General features: G+C 39.2%; 1 protein-coding gene across 4 annotated transcripts in view; it reads left to right on the top strand.

Annotated features, from left to right (window-relative positions):
• Positions 1–25,232, top strand: part of SERAC1 (serine active site containing 1) — a 57,853-nt gene that overhangs the window by 25,351 nt on the left and 7,270 nt on the right. For all 4 annotated transcript variants that reach the window (XM_003805798.5, XM_008975130.5, XM_063605049.1 and 1 more), the window contains 5 exons: positions 12,378–12,491; positions 14,592–14,754; positions 21,430–21,580; positions 22,835–22,976; positions 24,173–24,267. In XM_003805798.5, coding sequence (XP_003805846.1) covers positions 12,378–12,491; positions 14,592–14,754; positions 21,430–21,580; positions 22,835–22,976; positions 24,173–24,267 — 665 coding nt within the window. The remainder of the gene's footprint in view (positions 1–12,377; positions 12,492–14,591; positions 14,755–21,429; positions 21,581–22,834; positions 22,977–24,172; positions 24,268–25,232) is intronic.

Raw genomic sequence — 25,232 nt, 5'->3', positions numbered from 1 at the left:
GAGAGATAAAGGTGATTTCAGGAGCCCTTCACTATGCTTAAGAGGTCATTTACAGCTTCACAGGAGGTAACTCTTAAATTTTATCTTAAAGAACGAGGGCCGGGCGCAGTGGCTCATGCCTGTGGTCCCAGCATGTTGGGAGGCCGAGGTGGGTGGATCACGAGGTCAAGAGATTGAGACCATCCTGGCCAACATGGTGAAACCCCGTCTCTACTAAAAATACAAAAATTAGCTGGGCGTGGTGGCACATGCCCATAGTCCCAGCTACTCGGGAGGCTGAGGCAGGAGAATCGCTTGAACCCGGGAGGCGGAGGTTGCAGTGAGCCGAGACTGTGCCACTGCACTCCAGCCTGCTGACAGAGCGAGACTCCGCCTCAAAAAAAAAAAAAAAGAATGAATAGGGCTGAGGGCAGTGGCTCACAACTGTAATCCCAGTGCCCAGTGCTTTGTGAGGCTGAGGGAGGAGGATTGCCTGACGCCAGGAGTTTGAGGCCAGCTTGGGCAACACAGTGCGACCCCTGTCTCTATAAAACATTAAAAAAAAATTAGCTGGACATGGTGGCATGTGCCTGTAGTTCCAGCTGTTTGAGAGGCTGAGCTGGGAGGATTGCTTGGGCCCAGGAGACTGAGGCTTCAGTGAGCTGTGATTGTGCCACTGCACTCCAGCCTGGGCAACAGCATGAGACCCTGTCTCAAAAAAAAAGAAAAGAAAAGAAAAAGTAAAAGGCTATCAGTGAATACTGAATTCTGATATTCTTGGGGTGTTATGTCAGCGAGTTTTTCTTTATAAAAATCTCATATCTCTAAGAGAAATCAGAACGAATAACCACCATTATTAACTGCAATAACTATGTAGTCTCAATGAGAGGAACGTATTTTGTCAGTAAAAAAAAAAAAAAAATCAGTGTTTTATATTCTTTGACCAATTAAATGCGTTTTCTCATTTTTCCCTTTTGTGAGAAATTAGGGACGCATCAGTAGATATGACTTGTCTAGTATACTTTACATAATTTCCCCTTTTGGGCCATGTCTTGGAATTGCTCCAGTGAATTATAATGGTTTTTCTTTTTGATGCCGAGAGTTCTGTCGTCTGGCCTCTATAGCCCTTTCTGTATGCTGGCCTTCTTATGCTTTTAAATTCTGTTCCCAAAGTGGCTGGAAGGTGCCATGGTTTTTTGACAAGGTATCCCTGGCTCTTTTTGATTCTTCCTGCCCTACAAGATTTGGCCACTTCTCCAAGGAGATCTGGTTCTTCTTACAGGAAAAGGTTAAGAGTCCAGAACCCAGGCACTAGGTGTGCATAATAGTTCTTCATGAAGGTAGAGCTGGTGGACCCTGGGGGCTCCTAGACACCTAAGTGACGGAGCAGAACAATTACCTTTTTCTTAAAAGGTCTTAAATTTATGGTGATATTTCCAATTCAACTAGTTTTCTTTTTAATCCACATACCATAAAACCCTTTAAGACTATACAATTCATTGGGTTTTAATATACTCATAGAGTTGTATAATCATTACTCCAATCTAATTCCAGAATATTTTCACCATCCCCCAAAGAAACCCTGTAACCATTAGCCGTCACCACTCATTCCCCTCTCCAGCCCCTGGTAACCACTGATCTATTTTTCCTATGGATTGGCCTGTTCTGGACATTTCGTATGAATGGAATCATCCAATATGTGGCCTTTTGTGTCTGACTTCCTTCAGTTAGCATAATGTTTTCAAGGCTCAGCCACACTGTGGCATATCAGTGCTTCATTCCTTTTTATGGCCAAGTAATAGTCCATTGTATGGCTATGCCGCATTTTATTTATCTGTTCATCAATGATGGACATTTGGGTCATTCCTATTCTTTGGCTGTTATGTATGAATAATACTTCTATGAACATTCTATTGTTTGGCTATTATGTATGAATAATACTGCTATGAACATTTCTCATTGGAAAAAAAAACTGTACTGTACAAGATAGGAAAAAAGCAAAGCATTTTTCCTACTTTCTCACACCACTTAACACTTCTGACACCAGGAGTGTGGAGGGTTTTTCCCTACACACTCAGCAATTCTCCATCAAACATCAGCTCAGTGTCCTTCAATTTAGTTCAGTTCTGACATCTCTACCTAGAGATGGTGTCAGAGCCCATAGGTTAAGGGCTCTGTCCCACAGGACTGCCCCCCACTTCAGATACCAGTCACAAGTTCCAGGTGTGACCTGTGCTTCTGATCAACCAGCCATAAACTGGGAGTGCCCATGACCCCCACCTTGGGTTTGATTAATTTACTGGGACGACTTATGGAATTCAGAAAAACACCTTACTTATGCTTACCGTTTATTATAAAGGATATGACAGAGGAGAGGGATGGACAGCAGATGGAAGACATGCGTAGGGCAAGCTATGTAGGAAGGGGCGCTGAGCCTTCATGCCCCTCCGGGTGCATCACCCTCCAGACATCTCCATGGGTTCCGGTATCCAGAAACTTTCTGAACCCTGTCCTTCAGATTTTCATGGTTTTAATCAGTTGGCATGATTGATTGACTCATTGACCTTTGGTGATCACCTCAACCTTCAGGCCCTCTGTCCTCCCTAGAGGTTGAGTAGGGCAGAAAGTCCCTACCATCTAATCATGCCCTTAGTCTTTCTGGCCACCAGCCCCCTTCCTGAAACTATTTAGGGGCCCTCCGTCCACCAGTCATCTCATTAGCATACAAAAGACACTCATCACTCTGGAGGGAACCAGGGGTAGAGACCAAATACGTATTTCTTATTAGATCTCAATATCAACATTTATGTGCATGTCTTTGTGTGGATGTATGTTTTTAGTTTTCTTGAGTATATACCTAGGAGTGGAATTTCTGGGTGTTATGGTAACTCTGTATAACTTTTTGAGTAACTTTCAGATGTTTTCCACAGAGACTTTACCATTTTACATTCCCACCAGCAATATATGTTATTGTCCATCTTTTATTCTAGCCATCCCATTGTGTGTGAAGTAGTATCTTCATTCTGGCTTTGATTTGCATTTTCCTAATGCTTAATGATGTTGGGCATCTTTTCACGTGCTATTGGCACTTACATATCTTCTTTGGAGAAATACCTATTCAAACCCTTGGCCCAATTTTTTTTTAACTAGTGATTTTGTTTTTGTTTTTGACATGAGGTCTCACTGTGTTGCCCAGGCTGGAATGCAGTAGCTATTCACAGGCAAAATCATAACATGCCCTACAGCCTTGAACTCCTGGGCTCAAGTGATCCTCCCACCTCAGCCTCCTGAATAGCTGAGACTACAGATGTGAGCCACCATGGCTCCCTTTGCTCATTTTAAAATTGGGTTACTTGTCCTTTTTGAAGCATCTTTTCATGTTGCAGCACCCAATTTAAAAATGGACTTTTGTTGTTGTTGTTGTTGAATTGTAAGAGTTCTTGATATATTCTAGATACAAATCTCTTATTAGATATGTTGAATTGTAAGAGTTGAAATTTTTTGTTGAGTTGTAAGAGTTCTTTATATTGTTGACTTGTAAGAATTCTTTATATTGATGAATTGTAAGAACTCTTTGTATATTCTGGATACAAATCTCTTATTAGATATGTAATTTGCAGATATTTCTCCCATTCTGTGGGTTCTTTTCACTTCCTTGATAGTGACCTGTGCACCCCAAATGTTTTTAATTTTGATGAAGTCTGGGCAGGGATGGTGGCTTATGTCTGTAATCCTAGCAGTTTGGGAGGCTGAGGTGGGAAGATCACTTGAGCCCAGGAGTTTGAGAACAGCCTGGGCAACATAGCAAGACTATCTCTAAAAAGAAGAAAAACATTAACCAGTTGTGGGGTGTGCGCCTGTGGTCCCAGCTTCTCAGGAAGCTAAGGCAGGAGGATCACTTGAACCCAGGAATTCAAGGCTGCAGTGAGTAGTGATCATGCCACTGCACTCCAGCTTGGGCAACAGAACAAGTCCCTGTCTCTAAAAAAAATTAAAAAATAAGAAACATTTTTGATGAAGTCCAATTGATACATTTTGTCCTTTTGTTGTTTGTGCTGTTGGTGTCAAACCTAGGAAACCACAACCCTGTCATGCCAAGTAGTTTCTTATCTAAATCTGTATTCTTCCCTTCTCTATTCTTATGCCCCCGCTTTTCATCTGGAAGCCAGGGAGCCACCTCAATTTCAGCAGGCCTTGTCTAACATCTGATAGTTTCAGCTTGGTTGGGACCAGGCTATTTATAGACAGGGTCTTGTGTACTTCTCTGTGTTCTGCCATGGTGTCTCCCACTCCCATCACTAACTTCTCTCCTGCACCCCCATGTCGGAGCTCCTGAGACCTGGCCTGACATTACTATTTAGTTAATATTCCTCTACCTTCTATAGTGTTCTGTAACCTTACCTTTTGCCAAGTGAAGAGAGGGAAAGTGGTTTAATACCACCATGCTACTTTTTTTTTTTTTTTTTTTTTGAGACAGAGTCTCCCTCTGTCACCCAGGCTGGAGTTCAGTGGTGTGATCTTGACTCACTACCACCTCTGCCTCCTGGGCTCAAGCAATTCTCCTGCCTCAGCCTCCCGACTAGCTGGGACTACAGGCATGTGCCACCACACTAGGCTAATTTTTTTGTATTTTTAGTAGAGATGGGGTTTCACCATGTTGGTCAGGCTGGTCTCGAACTCCTGACCTCAGGTAATCTGCTCGCCTTGGCCTCCCAAAGTGCTGGGATTACAGGCGTGAGCCACTGTGACTGGCCCCACTATGCTGCTTCTTGGCGCAGAATTCTTGGCCTCAGCCAGTAGTTTAAAGAGTTACATAGTTTAAATTGGCCTTGTGCATATGTGTGTGTGTGTTCATAGTTAACATATCATGTGTTTGTGTGTTTTAACATTCACCGCCTTGGAGAGGACCTGCGTCTTCTGACAACTTCTCCACCACCCTCCCCTACCCATTTCAGGTGCCTCATTTTAAAGATCTTCCCCTAACCAAAGTTTTTCTGAAAAAGTAATTCGTATGACCTTTTTTTTGAGATGAGGGTCTCACTCTGTCAGCCAGGTTGGAGTATGGTGGCATGGTCTCAGCTCACTACAACCTCCGCCTTCTGGGCTCAAGTGATCCTCTCACCTCAGCCTCCCAAGTAGCTGGGACTACAGGCGTGTACCACTATGCCTGGCTAATTTTTTTTGTATTTTTGGTAGAGACGGGGTTTCGCCATGTTGCCCAGGCTGGTCTCGAACTCCTGGCTCAAGAGGTCCACCCTGCCTCAGCCTTCCAAAGTGCTAGTATAACAGGCGAGAGCCACCGTGCCTGGCCCGTATGACCTTTTGATTGCATTGTCTTTATGCTACTCCAATTCAGTGTATTTAGGAGCCATAGATCACACTGGAAATGATGAAACTGACACTTGAAACATTTCCATTCTGCTTGGGCAGATCACAGACACATACATCCATCCTTTAAGTAAATACATTGTTTTTAGTTTTTTTTTTTTTAAATGACAGAGCAAGACTCCGTCTCAAAAAACAAACAAACAAACAAAAAACAACGAATGCTATATGTTTAATGAAGCACCTTTGATTTTTCCACTTGGAAGGCACTAGTTTCACTTTGATTTGAGTCCCTGTTCTTTTTTTTTAAACAAGAGGTAGCATATATTTAATTAATTTAATATTTAAATAAATATTTAATTGTAATTCTGATGTCTCATCTCTTTAGGCGAGTAAGCACTGCTTTTTACTTTTTTTTTTTTTGAGGCACAGCCTCGCTGTGTCGCCAGGCTGGGGTGCAGTGGCTTGATCTCGGCTCACTGCAAGCTCCGTCTCCCGCGTTCAAGCGATTCTCCTGCCTCAGCCTCCCAAGTAGCTGGGACTACAGGCGCGAGCCACCATGCCCAGCTGATTTTTGTATTTTTAGTAGAGACGGGGTTTCACCATGTTAGCCAGGATGGTCTCGATCTCTTGACCTCATGATCCGCCTGCCTTGGCCTCCCAAAGTGCTGGGATTACAGGCATGAGCCACTGCACCTGGCTGCCTTTTAGTTATTCTTATTCCCCCTACTCTGCCTCAAGTTTATCATGCCTCCTGGATTTCACATATGCCAGGAAGCTGGGGGTGCTGACATGGGGGGTGGAGAGAGTCCATCTGGTTTGTAGTGATCTGTCTGCCCAGTTTATGACAGACCTGCCTCATAGTGGTCCCCAAGGGCCCTTCAGTGTCAGTGTGCTGTTTCTATATAAAACTGCTTTCAAGCTGGGCACAGTGGCTCATGCCTGTAGTCCCAGCTACTGAGGAGGCTGAGGCAGGAGGATACCTCAGTCCAGGAGTTCGAGGCTGTGGTGCTCTATGATAGTTTCTGTGAACAGCCACTGCACTACAACCTGGGCAACATAGTGAAACCCCATCTCTAAAAAATAAACAAACAAAACTCCTCACGTACAGAGGTGACTGTCAGCCCCAGCATACAGCCAACACGATAATGCTTGGTTTTGGAACAGGGTTCTTAACCTTTGAATACCATGGACTCCTTTGGTGATTTGGTGAAGTCTAGGAACTCAGTTCTAAATGCATAAAATATAATACATAAGATTACAAAAGAAACAAATTATATTGAAATACTGTTATCAAAAGAGAAAAATTCTGATATAATTAATATATGTATGGATGCATTCAATAATAAGAAAATATATTTAAAACATGAAAGTTGAAGTTAATTAAAATTTTTCTCTTTTTATTTTGGAATAATTTCAAATTTAAATAATTGCGAAAATAATACATTTCATTAAGTTTCACCAATTACTGTCTGGGCGCAGTGGCTCACGTCTGTAATCCCAGCACTTTGGGACACTGAGGCAGGTGGATCATGAGGTCAAGAGATTGAGACCATGCTGGCTAACACAGTGAAACCCCATCTCTACTAAAAATACAAAAAAATTAGCCAGGCATAGTGGCAGGCACCTGTAGTCCCAGCTACCTGGGAGGCTGAGGCAGGAGAATGGTGTGAACCCGGGAGGCAGAGCTTGCAGTGAGCTGAGATTGCACCACTGCACTCCAGCCTGGGTGACAGAGTGAGACTCCATCTCAAAAAAAAGATTCACCAATTACTAACATTTTATCCCATTTGTTATATCATCCCTCCCTTTTACTTTCCATCTCTCTGCAGATATATTTTAATGTACCTATTCACACACATTTAATATTTTTCTGCCTGAGCCATTCATTAGGTACAGACCTGATGCCCCAAGGACATTCCCTGAAAGAACCACAGTACAGTTATCGATTCAGAAAATTTAATATTGGTATAATACTGTTGTCTAATATTTGGATACTCCATATTTGGATTTTCCCGGTAATTCTTTTATGACAGCTTTTTTTTTTTTTTTTTTTTTTTTTTTTTTGAGATGAAGTCTCGCTCTGTCACCCAGGCTGGAGTGCAGTGGCGTGATCTCAGCTCATTGCAACCTCTGCCTCCCCGGTTCAAGCAATTCTCCTGCCTCAGCCTCTTGAGTAGCTGGGATTATAGGCATATCTGCCACCACGCCTGACTGATTTTGTATTTTTAGTAGAGACGGGATGTCACCATGTTGATCAGGCTGGTCTCGAACTCCTGACCTCAGGTGATCCGCCTGCCTTGGCCTCCCAAAGTGCTGGGATTATAAGCATGTGCCACTGCACCCAGGCTATGACAGCTTTTTTCTTTTTAAAAAACCTATTTCAGGATCTAGGCTGGTATTAAGCATTGCATGTGAGTCTTGTGTATTTAGTCTCCTTTCACCTGAAAATTTGTTCAGCCTTTCTCTGTCTTCATGACATTGACATTTTTGAAGAGTACAAAGCAGTGGTTTGTAGATTGGCCCTCAGTTTAGTTTGTCTCATGCTTCCTCATGATTAAATTTGAGTGTGCATTTATTACAGGAATACGATAGAGGTGATTTTGTGTCCTTCCCAGTATGTCATGCCCAGAAGTGCATGATGCCAGCTCAACACTTATTGGCTGATGTTTCCTTTGTTCACTTGGTTAAAGTGATGTCTGCCAGTTTTCTCTGCTTGAATGTTAATATATTTATTTATTTGAAATTAATACATGATTTGTAGGAGGAGGAGATACTTTGAGATTAGGAGACTGTCCTGTTGCTCTTCAAACTTTCAGCCAGTGGTTTTATTTAATAATAATCTTTGAATGAATGTTGCCTGAATAACAGTTATTGTTAGGTGGTTGCAAAATGCTGAGTTTTTCCCCCTAATTTTATTACTCCTTATTCATTTATTTAGTATTCTTCTGTAGGAAAAGCTTTCTTCTTCCTCCCATTTCTGCTTTCTGCCTTTCTAATCCATATGGGATAACACATGGTTATTTTTCTTCACTAGATTATAATCTCTTACTATCCTTATTCATACTGATGTTCAAATTGTCCCAGGTTTGGCTGTGGGAGCCCCTTCAGGTTGTCTCCCATGTCTTTTGTAAATGGTTTCATTCATTATTTTTGGAGCTCTTGCTTACTTTTTGGTATTAGAAAATGTTCATCTTAGACTTTCCCTGTTCTAGCCCTAGAATAAGCTGATTTTTTAAGCAGGCTTGGTTCCTTTTAGGGCTAATGGTATTTAGTAACCAAGTTCTGGGTTAGGTAAGCTCATTGCTGCTGTCATTCCTTTCAGGCCTTCAGTGGATAGAGCTGGGGAAAGAGGCAGCTTCATATGGTTCCATTCAATATGTACCTTTTATTTTTTAATGACATCAGTGTGAATGCTGTTGTTGCTTCGCTGAATAAGAACATTGAACTGTTGATCTCAAATCATTGTTGCTAGGGAATGCTGAAAGCAGTGTAGATTTGGGATCACTAGTATGAGAATGTGCAACTTCACTGTTTGGTGATAGTTGGCATTGAAAGGAAGAGTGAATATAACCGTATTTTCAGATAGCTGCAACATGAGATGTGATATGAAAATACCTGTGCTTTCCCTTACTGCTAGAATCACAGGTACTGCTAGTGTTACTGTGGTTTATTGTCTGTGTTCATAACTGAATACTATGCAGAATTTCAGTTAGAGGTTAGGAAAAAACAAAGGTAATTTTTTTTTCCATCCAAGTTTATACCCTACCTGCCTTGAATTCTATCTACCCCATACCCCTAAGGACCCTTGTAAAAAACTCCTGCTTTAGAATGAACATCATTTTAAAGCCCAGTTAGTTTGCACAAATCACAGAGCTCTAAGGTTGTAACTGTTTATGAAGAAACAGCAGAGATGGGCCAGGTGCAGTGGCTTACGCCTGTAATCCCAGCACTTTGGGAGGCCGAGGTGGGTGGATCACGAGGTCAGGAGATCGAGACCATCCTGTCTAACATGGTGAAACCCTATCTCTACTGAAAATACAAAAAATTAACTGGACGTGGTGGCACATGCCTATAGTCCCAGCTACTCAGGAGGCTGAGGCAGGAGAATAACTTGAACCCGGGAGGCGGAGCTTGCAGAGAGCTGAGATTGCACCACTGCACTCCAGCCTGGGCGACAGAGAGAGACTCCATCTCAAAAAAAAAAAAAAAAAAAAGATTAACACCAGAGATGAGCTCTTTTATATTACTGTTGCCTTTACATTTTTCTACCTATTCCTTTTTTTTTTTTTGTCTGTTTGAGACAGGGTCTCTGTTGCCCAGGCTGGGGTGCAGTGGCATGATCATGGCTTACTGCAGCCTTGACCTCCCTGGGCTAGGCAATCCTCCCACCTCAGCCTCCCGGGTAGCTGGGACAGCAGGTGTGCACCACCTTGCCCAGCTAATTTTTTGTAGAGATGGGGTTTCACTGTATTGACCAGGCTGGTCTTGAACGCCTGGACTCAAGCAATCCACTTGTCTGAGCCTCCCAAAGTGTTGGGATTACAGGCGTGAGCTACCACGCTCGGCCTGTACCTACTCTTTATTATTGTTTTTAATATTGTCATTCTCTAGCTTTTCGTATGCACTTCCTTAATCCTTATACAATTATTTTTTGTTGCACTCATAGAATTTGATGTTTGGTGTTTCTTAAATCTTTATGAATTTATTTAGTCTTGTCATATCTTAGTTCAGTATAAAGCAGCAGTAACTATGTACATTTATTTTTACATTAGGGTTTAGAATATAATCCATACAACCATACTGTGAGTTTGTTCCTTTGTATTCATTCCTTTTTGCTTGTACTTCTTACTGCCACAAAATCTGCCAATTCATAAGTAACAACCTTCACCAAAAATGAGAATAAAATGGGAACTGCACTCTACATCACACTGCGGAAATGGCCAAGACAAATGAAAGTCCTGGATCATTTTTCTTTGCCTTCTCTCCTCTCTGTCCTTGGGGAATTTAGAGTAGAACTAGATGAGATAGATAATTCAAGGGTACAAGGTGGGAAGAGGGGTTTGGGGGAGCCAGGATGTGGTGATAAATCTTCAACTAAAAATTCCTACCCCCTGACAAAGTTTACCAATCCACTAATTTACCATTATCTCTGCCAGAGAAGGATGACTTTTCATGACTTAGCTCCATCTCAATCCTCAATTTAAATGATGTGACTCTGAGATCCAAGCATGTTTAAATTTAGAAAAAAAGAATATTATATACGAGAAGAAGACATGAATAAAAAGTATAGAGTGGCCAAAAATTATTTTTAGTTGGTTTACTGAACCATGGACCTTATAAATTAACTAAAAATGCAGAATCTTATGGATTATATTTCCTATAGAAAACACTGGGCTTTATATTAATATATACATTTTTTAGCCATTACCTTGTAGTTGTCCTCTTTTGCCAGCAGGTGGGCTGTATGCACACAATTATGACCCCTAGCTCCAAAGTGAAGCACTTCCAAAGCACCTACAGCAATGCAGCAATACATCTTCTCTCCATCCCTTCCATCTCTCCTACCCCAACGCACACACTCTCTCACTCTACACGAGTAGTAGCACAGGATACATACACACTGTTCTATACCTTTTTCTCACTTAAGGATTATTGTGGAGATTGGTATATATCAGTGTAAGAAGAGACTCAAAATTTTCAGACCGGTATGGCATTCCATTGTACAACTGTACCATAATTGATTTAACTAACCCCCATTGATAAATATTAGCTGGTTTTCAGTCTTTATTATTATACAAACAATGCAGCAGTGAGCAAACTTGCATATCTATCACTTTCCCTGTGTGTGAGCATCTCTGTAGGATCAATTATTAAAGGGCATGTGCACTTGTGATCTTGATCGCTGATGCCAGGTTGTCCTCCATAGAAGTCGTGCCATTGATACCACTTGCAGCAGGGTGCTGTGCGTGCTTGTTTCCCTAGAACCTCATCTGTTCGATGGATGACAAATGTAGCTTCTTAGTGTCCTTTCAGTGTGCACGCCTCTCATTATGAACAGTGCTGAGCGTTGTTTATATATATTTATAAAATAAATATACAAAAAATATATTTATATTATATTTATGTATTTTATATATAATGAATTATATTTAGAAATATGCCTCTAAAATATAAAAATAAAAATATAAATATATAATTTACATATATAATATATAGATATAAATATATAAATACATATATAAATATATAATTTATAATTTATAATATATTCTTATATATTTTAGAGGCATTATATTTATTTTCCTAACAACTTTATGTTTATGACTGTGCTTGTATTTCTATAATAGTGTTGGTATTTTTTGTCACTGACTTGTAGGAGATTATTGCATATTAGTGACATTAACCCTTGATCTGTGATAAGAGTTGAAATTGAAATGCTTTAATTTCGAAAACATTCAATAGAAAATTGAAATGTTTTTATTTATGTTTTAATATGTTAGAAATAGTCCCCACTACTCTTCTGTTTTGTAATTTTTGTAACGATTTTTGTTTATCCTTCCATAAGAACTTGAATTGAATTTCAACTTAAGAAGAATTGAAAGCTCTGTGATCATTGTCATCGTGTTCTTTCTTTTTAACTTGTCCAATAATGCTTTATATCTTTCGAATTATATTGATTATTAGACTTTAAGTAGGCTGTTAGCAGAATCTGGAAAATAATATACTGTACTGACTACTGGGGGCTGAAAGAGATGACACTAGAACATCCTGGGCTTTTCTTACTTGTTAAAAGAATTGTGAGTTAGTCTTCACACTTTCATACAAAAGGACACAGAGGAGAGACTTGAGGAGGACACAGGTTGCACTCTTCTTGGAATAATTTGTATGTTTTCTATTCTGATAACCCACAGTTTGCATAAAGTTCCTTTTACATTTCCAACATATTTTGAGACCCTACACATTAGTATTTTCTAATACAATCTATTAGTACAGAGATTTCTTTTTTTTTGGTCAAACAAAAATATTAGTCACTTTTTTTTCAGTAAAAATTTTAATTATTTTAATTTCAGGGTGGTTTATGGTGTTTTGGAGGAAATGGACTTCCTTATGCTGAAAGTTTTGGAGAAGTTCCTTCAGCAACAGTGGAAATGTTCTGTTTAGAAGCTATAGTAAAACATTCTGAGGTAATTTACGTTTTCAAAATGTAGTTTACTTTTTCTGATTTTATTGAAATAATTATATAGGTTGATTCTTGCAAGGGCAATAATCATTTACTGTAAAAGGAGAAAAGCCCTTCACTTATTTTTAAATTTCTGCTTTCCTCCAATTTTAATTGTTAGAATAATCATGATTTAGCACCAATAAATGAGATTCTATTTTGCTAAGTATTTCTAAAAATTTATTTAATTGCCTAAAAGAAAGCAGCCTATCATCTAAATGTGGCATTTGCCTTTGAGTTATGTTGTTTTCTACTGCCTTTCTCAGATATTTTTACATATTTTCAGATAATTTCCATTAAAACAACTGCCAAAGATGTGACAGGATAAAAGAAAAAACAGGCCGGGCGCGGTGGCTCACGCCTGTAATCCCAGCACTTTGGGAGGCTGAGGCGGGTGGGTCACCTGAGGTCAGGAGTTCAAGACCAGCCTGGCCAACATGGTGAAACTCCGTCTCTACTAAAAATACAAAAATTAGCCAGGTGTGGTGGTGCGCACCTGTAATCCCAGCTACTTGGAGGCTGAAGCAGGAGAATCGCTTGAACCCGGGTGGCAGAGGTTGCAGTGAACTGAGATTGTGCCACTGCACTGCAGCCTGGGCGACAGAGTAAGACTCCATCTCAAAACAAAAACAAAAACAAAAAAAAAACACAAGGAAATATTAGATGACTATACTCTTGAAGTGTAACTGTAGCATATATCAATGATTGTTAAACTCTTTGGTACCATAGAAACTTTTCTATCATGATGACAGTTTAAAAAAGAAAAAAGCAAGAAACCTTGTAGTGCTCATAGTGCAGAAACATCACCCAGGAAATGTGTTTTAAAATGCACATTTTTCCACTCACTTGTATCAAGTTTAACATCATAGATTTGGTGTGGAGTCCAGGAATTTGCATTTGTAGCCAGCACCCTGGTGAGGTGAATGCAGGTGATCTGTCCCACATCAAGACAAACACCATCCTTGAGATTCGGAACTCTCCAGTTCAGTTTTGGGACACATTGGACATGGCTTAAAAGCCATGTGTAGAAAGTCATCTTTAGTTCTCGCCCATGAAATTAGGAACTGACCACAAAGCAGAGGGAATAAGGTGTTGTAGTACAGAAGGGACCTGGGAAAACTTGCTCGAGTGTGGTGTCTCCTGAGTTGTTTTTCTGAAGCAATAGCTGCATCTTCAGTAGAAAGGGCAGTGCAGGGAATATAATAGTTACCTTTCCAGAAATCTCTGAAATTATTGCAGATCTCACTTGATATACAGTATATTTAAAAGGCATACATTTTAAGGCACTTAAAATGTGATATAATTTAACAAAAATCTAGAAAGTGAAAATTGCTATATGTACATTTGGTGTCATGTCCTTGAGTAAAACTGGTGATGGGAAGAGGCAAAGCTGTGCCCAGTGACATTAGAAAGACTGACTTGTTGGTCAGTTCTCTTCCCTTAACTTAATATGCATGTTTTCTTTTTCTTTTATCTGTTTTCTCCATTAAAACTTCAAATCCCTTTTTATTTTTACCTGATCTTTCTCTTTTAAAAAATCTTCCAAATTCTAAGTTTGAGGCCAGCCCCATAGCTGTGGGCATTGTGTGGGATAGGGTGTGGGGCCACAGAGGTCACTGGTCTCGCCCTGTGTGAGTCCTTGTTTGCTGAACGAAATCTGTTCGCTTGCACAGGGGACTATTTCCTGAGAATAGGTGGCAGATTTCTCAAGGTGAGAACTGTTTTAAGGTAATTTCAAGTCAAAGTGTCACTATAAATTAAAACAATTTTGTAATAATGACATTGTCAGGTTACATCCAACCAAGAGCTAAGCAGAATGAGAATAATGATTTTAGTAGTCCTGGTGAGAGATGCCTTCTTGGGATTTTTTCTATGATTTTGAAGCACTTCCCACTTAAATAGGGATTTGCTTATTTAAGCAAGCTGAGACGAGAGCTTTGAGGAGTCTCCCTGCATCCCTGCCCTTGAGTGGGAGCTACCTAGCTGTCCCCATGACCAGGCTGTGTCATCTCACGTCATGAATTTGTACAATGTCAAGGGAGCTTCTGTTTATTTATTGTGCCAGATATCCACACATTGTGATAAAATCGAAGCAAATGGAGGCCTGCAGCTACTTCAGAGGCTGTACCGACTTCACAAGGACTGCCCTAAAGTACAGAGAAATATAATGCGTGTCATTGGAAATATGGCTTTGAATGAACATCTTCATTCTTCTATAGTTCGCTCAGGTAACAGCTTTATATACTGAGTATTTTTTACTTTGTTCTCCCACCTCTACCCCTCATGATATGTTCATTTTTCAATAGACAAGGCTCTACTTAGGGTTAGTTATGGGTCCTTAGAACATGTTATTTTGGTAGAGGCAAGGAATTGCTTGAGACTGTAGATAATCTGCGCCTAAGATAATCAGTATTGTAGATGATCATAGGAGAGCAGGTTTGCCATGATGATCATCTAATTATTTATGTAATTTTTTTTTTTTTTTGAGAGAATCTCACTGTGTTGCCGAAGCTAGAGTGCAGTGGTGTGGTCATAGCTCACTACAGCCTTAAACTCCTAGGCTCAGTGGATCCTCCCACCTCAGCCTCCCGAGTAGCTGGGACTACAGGCACGTGCCACTGTGCATGGCTAATTTGAAAAACTTTTTATAGAGACGGGGGTCCCACTTTGTTGCCTAGGCTGGTCTCGAACTCCTGGACACAAGTGATCCCCCTGCCTTGGCCTCCCATGGTGTTGAGATTACCATGCCTGGCCTGTAATTTTTGATGTGATTTGGTTAACCAAGAGGCATAGTCAGACTAAAAAGAGATTCATTTTATGATTAATGATTTTCCCTCTTGCAAGTAAACCAGCTGTGGGGAGATACCTTAAGACCAAGCAAATATCCTGCTTTCTATCCTCTGACAGTTCCTGCCCGATCTAGTCTTTACCTTAATGGTTTTAAAATGATTTTCTAGCTCCAGCACACCCTCTGCAGTTACTTGTTAGCATTTGGCATTCTACTGGAAGCAAGAGTCCTTCTCTTTCCCTCCTCCCTCCCTCCATCTCCTCCCTCCCTTCTATGGACAGGTACATGAATTCCTATTTTTAAAAGTTTATAATTTATTGCTGTACTTAATAATTTGATGCCAAATTGTTCCAGCTTTGACTAATGGGAGCCCCAGCAAACTGGCCCATGTCCTTTATGATATGCCCACATTATTTTGGGGAGGCATTTCTTATTTCCTGGTATAACAAGATATTTTAGGTTCATTTCTCTGAAGAAACCTCTATACTTTTAGTGGAGAATGATTCTTAGAGACCAAGGTCTAAATGATAGGAGTGCATATTGCTCCTGGGGTGTCTTTGCTTCTTGCCTCTTTCACTAGAAAGAGCTGGATAATACATACACACACATATATATAGATATACATACATAGACAAATATGTGTAAATGTATATGTACACATATATGTGTGCTGTGGGATGGAAGATATACTTTCAACACTTAGTAATGTAATTATTGATATCGTTTGGTTATGTTGGTCATCTTGCTCTTTGCTTTCTATTTGTCCCTCTTTTTCTTCTTTTTTCTGACTTCTTGTATTACTTGAGTGTTTGTTTTTAAATTCTGTTGTTTCTCCTCTTTTGGCTTTTTATACTGTGTTTGTGTGTTTAATGGTTGTATCCTTATAGTCTACTTTGAATTAAGATTATGCCATTTCATATGATGTAAGATCCTTACAACCCCATAATTCAGTTCACATCCCCTGCCATTCTTTGTGGTATTGTTGTAATATGTTTTACTCTTATTTATAGACTTCACAATACATTATCATTGTTATTATTATTTTTTGAGACAGGGTCTTGCTGTGTTGCCCAGGCTGTCCTCAAACTCCTAGGCTCAAGCGATCTTCCTACCTTAGCCTCACGAGTAGCTGGGAGTATATGTTTGGGCCACTGTGCCTGGTTACATTGTTGTTATTTATAATAGTTGCTTTAGTTCATTTTGTGCTGCTGTAACCTGAGGCTGTATGTTGGAGGCTGGGTAATTTATAAATAACAGATTTATTGTCTCTCAGTTCTGGAGGCTGGGAAGTTCAAGATCAAGGTTCTGGCCGTTGGTGTCTTGTGAGGGCCTCATTGTTTTATCATCACATGGCAGAAGACTGAAGGGCAAGCTAGCCTGCATGTTGCATGAAGCCTCTTTTATTTTTTTATTAAAAAATTTTTGAATTTAAAATTTTATGTACATGATAGTTGTACATATTTATGAGGATGTAAATATGTAGTGATATTTTGATACAAGCATACAATGTGTAGTGATCAAGTCAGGGCAGTTGGGATAGCAATCACTTCAAACATGAATTAATTCTATTAATGTGGGAGGAACACTGATGGCCCAGTCACCTCTTAAAGGCTCACCTCTTCATACTGTCACATTGGCAACACTTGAATTTTGGAGGGGACACATTGAAACCATAGGAACAGTCATGTGACATTTAAAGAATATAAGAAATCAAAAATCTTTTTTGTTTGCATATTTATAATCTCCAGTGCTCTCCCTTTTTTCTGTATATATGGATTTACATCTGATAATATTTCTCTTCAGCCTAAAGACTTTCCTTTAGTATTTCTTGTGTATTGGGTCCACTGGCAACAAATTCTCTCACCTCATTATTTGAAAATGTCTTTAATTTGCCTTTATTTTATGTCCAGGAAAAGGTATCTTCCCTGGATAAAGTATTCTTTGTTGAGTGTGTGTGTGTGTGTGTTTTCCAGCATTTCTAAAATGTCATTCCATTCTCTTCTGGAATCCATTGTCTGATGAGAAGTCTCTTTGAATTCCCACTTTTGTTCTCTTATACGTAATATCTTTTTTCCTCTGGCTTCTTTTAAGATCTTTCTGTTTGATTTTTGACTCTGAAATGCCTAGGTGTCATATTTATCCTGCTTGGGCTCCACTGAACTGAGAGAATTAACATATGCATTACCTGATACATATCATTTTTTGTGGTGAGAACATTTAAAATCTATTCTGTCAGCAATTTTCAAGAATACAATACATTGTATTGATGGGTTGGTGTTTTTGATCAAATGTAGAAACTTTCCTGCCAGTATATCATCCAATATTTATTCTTTTGTCCTTTTTTACTCTTATCTTTTTCTGGAACTTCTGTTATGTATATTAGATCTCTTTTTTCTGTCCTGCAGGTTATTGAGATTCTATTCATTATGTTTAAATTTTTTCCTCTGTGCTTTACTTTGGATGGTTTCTATTGACCTATCTACAGGTTCATTGATGAGGTGGAGACTAAGGGATTCAAAGCAGGACAAAGACCTGATCAAATCAGTATCTTATTATAGAAAAAAAACGACTCTTCTCTGAAACCTGGGTCTACCCCAAGTCTTCAGTCCTCTTATCTCCTGGATAGCCCACTCACCACCTTGGCCTCAATTCCATGACCTTCTCATCTTCATTGATTTCCTGCTCTGCTCCTGAGTTGTCTAGTACTCTACTCCTAAGTCATACATTGAACCTAATCACTGCCTGAAACCACTTCACCTAAAAATCAGCCCTGAGCACATCCTTCTTTCATTCAAGCTTGTTTTTGCATCTACCCCATAAGGACTGGTTTTCTTCTCTATTGAAATCTTCTATCCACAGACCCCTTTATCCTCTCCCAATCCATCACTCTTTTTATTCTTTACTTCCTCCCTAAACCCAGCTTATATTCCATGGTCTGTTATTTCAGTAATATTTTTGCCAGTACCTACAACTCCCTTTCCCTTTGATCCTGTTAGCAGTCTCTTGGTCAAGACCTTGATGAAACCTACTGCCTGCTTACTACTCTGTGGCTGAACGTGGAATCATTGCAGATTGGTTGTCAGCATGATTATGAGATCACAAATTAAAGAACCTTCAATATTGCTCAGTAATTATGTTTCTCCAATCAACTACCTTAACATTCTTAGCAATGACTATTGTAAACCTTCTACGTGTTCCTTAAACCTTCCACATATTCCTTCCTCTCAGAGGATGACTTCTCCTCCTACTTTACTGAGACAATTGAAGCCCTAAAAGGAATTTTCTCACTAACAAAAACCAAACCCTGTTCTTTCCTTTTCTTGGTAATAGGAAAAGAGACACCTCTTTTGTAAGCCCTCTAGCCATGTTTGGGCCTATCTCCTTTCACAGTCTCAGGAATGTATACTTTTTTCTGGTCTCATGGTCAGCTGCTGCCTCATAGCTGGATCCTCTGATCACATACATTGGAGGAAGATGTGAAAAACATAATCTGCATCCCCCATAACATCCTGTCCTCCCTGTTATAGCTAAACTTCTGAAAGAGTTACCTGCATATACCTTCTTTTTGCTCAGCCTTCATTACTTCTCAGTACTCCAATTTGAATGCTGCTACCTTGCCCTGTGTTTTTTTCTCTTTAGGCATCCTGTGTCTTTCTCTGTTTTTATATATTTTGTATCAATCTTAGTATCAGATCTGCAGATTTTTGCCTTCAGATTTACAAAAGTTGGAGCAACCTAAATGTCTGCCAATAGGAATGAATAGTGGTTAAACAATGGCGTACTCATGTGACGTAATACTATAGTTCAAAGGAATGAAGTTGATATATATAGAGAGCTCTCCAAGACATATTGCTGAAGTACAGACACAGAACAGTAGTATGATTCCATTTAGGTTTCAAAAAGTGCACATAGAGCTACATTTTTCTTTTTCTTTGAGACAGCGTCTCACTCTGTTGCCCAGGCTGGAGTGCAGTGGCGCTATCTTGGCTCCCTGCAACCTCCACCTCCCGGGTTCAAGTGATTCTCATGCCTCAGCCTTCTGAGTCGCTGGGATTACAGGCGCCCACCACCACACCCGGCTAATTTTGTAATTTTAGTAGAGATGGGGTTTCACATGTTGGCCAGGCTGGTCTTGAACTCCAGACCTCAAGTGATCTGCCTGCCTCAGCCTCCCAAAGTGTTGGGATTACAGGCGTGAAACACCACGCCTGGCCCATTGTATGTGTTTAAATTATAGATATATGACTATATTTTTCAAAAGGGTGTCCACCAAACTTCTACCTTTCATTACTCTGAGGATGTAAATGGAGTTGGGAAATTATGGGAGTACTAAAGCAAGACTTTCATCATTAGATGCTACTTTTAGTTATTTCATTATTTTTTACAGTTAACATGTACAGACATGCATTGCTTAATAGTGGAGAAACATTCTGAGGAATGTATCGTTAGGCAGTTTTGTCACTGTGCAAACATCACAAAGTGTACTTACACAAACCTGGATGGTAGCGCCTATTCCACACCTAGGCTGTATGGGACAGCCTATTGCTCCTAGGCTCCAAACCTATACAGCAGGTTACTGTACTGAACACTGTAGACAGTTGTAACACAATGGGAAATATTTGAGTATCTAAACACAGCTAAACATAGAAAAGGCACAGCAAAAATACTGTACTATAATCTTACGGGATCACCATAGTATTTGTGGTTCGTTGTTGACTGAAACATTATTATGTGTTTTGCATGAGTGCATTCAGATGTTATATAATTTTAAAATGCTCAGTGTTAAAGAAGTAAGTTTTCCAAAGGGCATTTGATATTTTTCAAAGGTGGAGTATCTCGGACATTGTGAACATATTTTGTCAACTGAAAAAAGCCAGAGATGGCTTGTACCATGCTTCTTCTTGTGACTTCATTAAAAATAAAGCCGTATTTTCATATATACCAATAACATACTTGTCTATCTCTACAGATATAATTTTTAAATATTCTTATTTTATTATTTTAAAATCTTTAACAGATTTTGAAGAGGAATCTTCTGATGTTATAAATTTGAATATTGTTAAGTACTGAGTCTGAAGCTTCTTTTAGGTTATTAAATGCTAGCTTCCCATCATCACAGTGACTCAACACTTTTGTCGTAAAGAGTGGGAGAAGGGCATGGGGACAGCTGTCGTGTATTGAGTGCCTGCTGGGCCTGGGCCCACGGTTTTCACATACATTAGTTTATTAAAACCTTCCTCTAGTTCAGTTGCTAAATAACTTGACTGAGGTTCCAGAGCAAGTAAGGAGGAGCAGAAATGTGAGCCCAAGTCTAACTTCAAGGCCCATGTTCTGCTTTATTTTAAATTAAATGAATTATATAAATAAATACATAGATTTTCACCGTACTTCAGAAAATAGATATAGCGAAAAAGCTAAACATACGTTTTTTACAGAGCCCTCTTCTACCCTCTCTCTCTCCTAAAAGGTAATGACTTTATAAGTTTAGTGTATAAATCTTTGTGTGTTTGTGTATGTGTGTGCACATGTACTTTTATATTTATGTATATAAAGTTTTAAAAACAAAAACATTAAAAAAAAGAAATCATACCGTAGATACTATTATCCATGCATTTTCTGTTTGCCTCCCTTTAAAAAATGTTTTTTCCTTCCTGATCTCCAGATTCTACAAGAGTTTTGTGTCTCAAATTCATTGTTAAGAAATAATTTCCTCATTTGTATGAAAGGGTATTACTGATTGCTGGTCAGGATGAAATAACTAGTATTAACCCACTGAGTTTCATAATTCTTGTTAAAAGCAAAACATCATGGTATTTTGTTCACTTTTGTGAACACCTCTATAATTGCTATTAGTGTTAGGCTTTCTAAATAAAGAAAATGGCTCTTCAACCCCTCTTTCCTTCTTTGAGGTCCCTTAAGGGGTATGTGGATGGTATTGTGCCACAGGTCTCAGAGGATTGTAGGGCAGAATGGGGTTGGAATAGTCGGACTTCTCCGCCAAGGACAGACACGCAAGGTTTGCCTTTCTCCCATCATATTCAGTTTGAAACCTTGCTCTCTCTGTGGTCTGTGATGGATTTACATCAGTATTTAGGATATGTGTACTTTTCACCAGGCTGGGTTTCCATCATGGCAGAAGCAATGAAATCTCCCCACATTATGGAGTCCTCACACGCTGCCAGAATCCTGGCAAATCTAGACCGAGAAACTGTGCAAGAAAAATACCAGGATGGCGTGTATGTGCTGCATCCCCAGTATCGAACAAGGTAAGGAAGCAGAAGAGAGTTGCTTTGTCCCCTTTGGAAATGTGAAGCCTAGAGGCCTCAAATTTTTAACTTATTTCTGCATAATTCAGATAAGTTAAATAACTTATAAGTCAAATATCTTATTTACTAAAATAATTTGTCTATAGTAACCACAAAAGAATTGGAGGTTGTCATGAAAAGTATGTGAACTAGCTAAATTGTCATGGTTATTTTACAAAGGGCTTCCCTTCAGTTAGGTGGCATTCACATTTGATAATGCGTCACACTTAAACTTTGTAATACATATCTCCTTTGGTTCAAGGCATTTTCACTTAGATCTGAGTTAATAACTGATTTGGATTGTAGAAGTCAGCTGAATAGGAAGGAGATAAGACATTGTCTTATGTGGCAACCAAATTAGCCTGGGCCTAGAACTCAAGGGACTGGAGAAAGTTTATGCTAGTTATAAAAGGATGCATTAGAAGGAATAAGTTGTAATAAGTTTGACTCATGCCCCTTCTTAAGGTTATTTGTGGTCATTATATCTAGTTGTATAATTGCTAAGACAATAAATATAGAAGGGACCACACTGAAAAAATAACATATTTCTTGGTTTTCTTAGGGCACTTTACAAAAAATACCTCAGAAAATAGCAAAAACTTTTAAATTAAAAAGTGGATTACCTGGTTAATTATAATTTGTAAATAAAATATTATGGTTATATATGTGCATTGCATAATTGTATGTGTACTGTAAATAGCTTGCAACTAACATACTATCTACAGTTTTTAATGTGTCATATGCAATGAGTGAATGTTACTTTGAAATCTCATTTTATAAGTATTAGTTTCCTTAACACATTTTTGAAAATCTCTTTTATATATACTGACTTTGAAACTGTTATTAGCACGTTCTTCTTTAATTTCTTAAATACTTTTATTGATTTGTAGAATATTCTCAAATGGAAGTCTTTAGAGGGTAATCTATGACATCTGTCAGTTGATTGATTGCTAAGCTCATTACAATTGATTGTGGTTGGTCTGCCTGACTAGAATAGTCTCTATTTTTAGAGAACAGTGAACATGCTTCATGTATGTCTTTGCCAAAGCTCCTTCTAGGTTTTCCCAGCAAACCTGTGCTTATAGAGCTTGCTTTAATTCAGTTTTATGTCACATAAGCCTGCTAAAGCACCATCCACAGAGAATGCTGTGTAGATTCTTACCAAAGCAGTAATGCATTTATTCTGCTTCTTTTTAAAACTCTCTTCCCTATTAGTCAGCCCATTAAAGCAGATGTCCTTTTTATTCATGGCCTTATGGGAGCAGCATTCAAAACATGGCGCCAGCAGGACAGTGAGCAGGCTGTAATTGAAAAACCTATGGAGGATGAAGACAGATATACGACGTGCTGGCCCAAGGTAAGGGAGCCACTGACTCTGGCCCTGGTTGCTGGGGCCCTGATTGTGGCTTGCTTGTTTTTCTCTTTGTTCTGGGATTTTTTTTCCATGCAGTTCTTCTTTCCCTTAGGGAGATTTGTAGTATGTTATGACAACAACTGGGCTTGTCACCCTATGTTGTATAATTTCCATTTGGGGTGCAGTGTATGACTCAAAAAATATTCTATTCAGTAAAAAATAGGGGCAAGAGCCAGTAATAGTTCACTTTTGTTGTAATATAATGCAAAAATAACATAACAATACTTACATTTATAATAGTTACCTAATTCTATGACCTTAATAATTACAAAAATAGAAAGTCTTTGAAGAAGTAATTATACTTTGCATTTCTTTCCTTCTTTTTTTTTTGTTTTTTTTTGAGATGAGGGTCTCATTTTGTCACCCAGACTGGAGTGCAGTGGTGCGATCCTAGCGCACCGCAGTCTCAACCTCCCAGGCTCAAACAGTCATTCCCCCTCAGCCTCCTGAGTAGCTGGGACCACAGGCACATGCCATCATGCCTGGCTAATTAATACTTTACATTTCTTTGATACTATTTCTCCCAAAGAACCTTAATTCTGGAATGAATTCATTGAATGGAATTTATCTAAAGCTCATTTAAAAGTGATGCTGCATATACGTGTGAATAGTTTTTAGGGCATTGTTCCATTACTCCTTATTCTCCTTCACAAAGGCTTATCAAGTAGAAGAATGATTTGTACTTTCTGGTGGCACTGAAGTACAGAGATGATGATAGACCTAGGGTATACAGAGATAGAACTGTGATGATTATTATTAGTGTCTCTGAATTCTCAGATCCAAAATCTGTCAGACTATGCCATCTGTCCTGAGATTATAGCATTCTACTAAATTCTTTCAAAAAGCCAACTTGATCTAGACTTTAAAACAGGCCTTGCTTTTGGCTATAGCAGCTTAAAATGGAAAATATTCTCTTGAAACCTTCATTGGCCTTATGCTATGAATACTGGTACCACTTCGAGACCAGAGACTTGAAAAGATAAAGTGCTGGAATTGTTTTTACAGTACCTTCAAACCTTATTCCAGTGCTATCTTTAATTATAGTGCAAGAGGCCTTTAGTTATAAATTTGATTTACTAGGCAGTAATTGCAGTGGTGAAGATTCATACTTGTTCTCACATATGTTTTATTTTACTTAGACATGGTTAGCAAAAGACTGTCCTGCTCTCCGAATTATATCTGTGGAATATGACACCAGCCTCAGCGACTGGAGAGCCAGGTGCCCTATGGAAAGGTAACAGAGGCGACTTTAGACCAGGAGCACAGGGAAGAATTCAGGCCGCAAGTTTAGGTCCTCTTGGATGGGAAGTGATTTTAATTTTTTGATGCCACAGACAGGATTTTCTTATGAAGAACAAACCTAATCTTTTTTGTCTTCCTTCTAGAAACAGTTTGCTGTCAATAAGCAGTGGAATAGTAGAAGGCTTAGGTATATCACCAATGGTGGGCTCCTAACATGGTTTATTTACAACTGTTCTAATAGTGAAGGATCGTGGATTCTCTAGCAGTCTCCTTTTCTATCAGAAGTAAAAGTGATGTTTTTTTGTTCTTGTGTCCACAATCATACTGGCTAAAGGAAGCAAAGAGAAAGATGCTGAGAAATATCAGCTGCTATTTCCCTTGTATGTCATCTGTGCCAGTTGTATACATGGGAAGGAGTGCTGGATTTCAGAGTTACTGGACTGAGAGTAGCCAGATCCTACCTTTGATTTGCTGTGCAGTCTTAGACCAGTCAGTCAGTTAACTTTTCTGGGAAGCTTTGTCTACAGATTGAGAGCGTTGGTCTAAATCAGTGTTATCAAACTGCTTTCTGAGTGAACCTCCCGTAGGCGCCCAAGAAGGGTGTCAAGGTGAGCAGGCAAGACCCCAGGTCTCCCTCCCCATTTCACCCAGAGGAGCTCTGGAGAACCTTTATTTTGAGGAAATGTGTCTACAAATAAACAGTTTGAAACTACCAGACTAGATAGTTTTGAAGTTCCTCTTTAAAAATTACTTATTTCAAATTCTGATTCTATTAGCATCCTGTTTATGCTAGTTACAAAAGCATGCATTGGAAGGAATAAGTGCTAATAAACTTGACTCATTCTAGTGTTTCTAAATAGCATCCTAGTATTTCTAAAGAATAAACCAAAATTATGAAAGCTTAATATTTTTGCAGCCTAACTACCAGTAGAGAGACCACAGTCTTTGGTGATACTT

The sequence above is a fragment of the Pan paniscus genome, chromosome 5 (assembly GCF_029289425.2).
Source record: "Pan paniscus chromosome 5, NHGRI_mPanPan1-v2.0_pri, whole genome shotgun sequence".
Lineage (NCBI taxonomy): Eukaryota > Metazoa > Chordata > Mammalia > Primates > Hominidae > Pan > Pan paniscus.
Note: the sequence above shows the minus strand (reverse complement) of the source record. Positions and strands in the feature narration are given on the sequence as shown.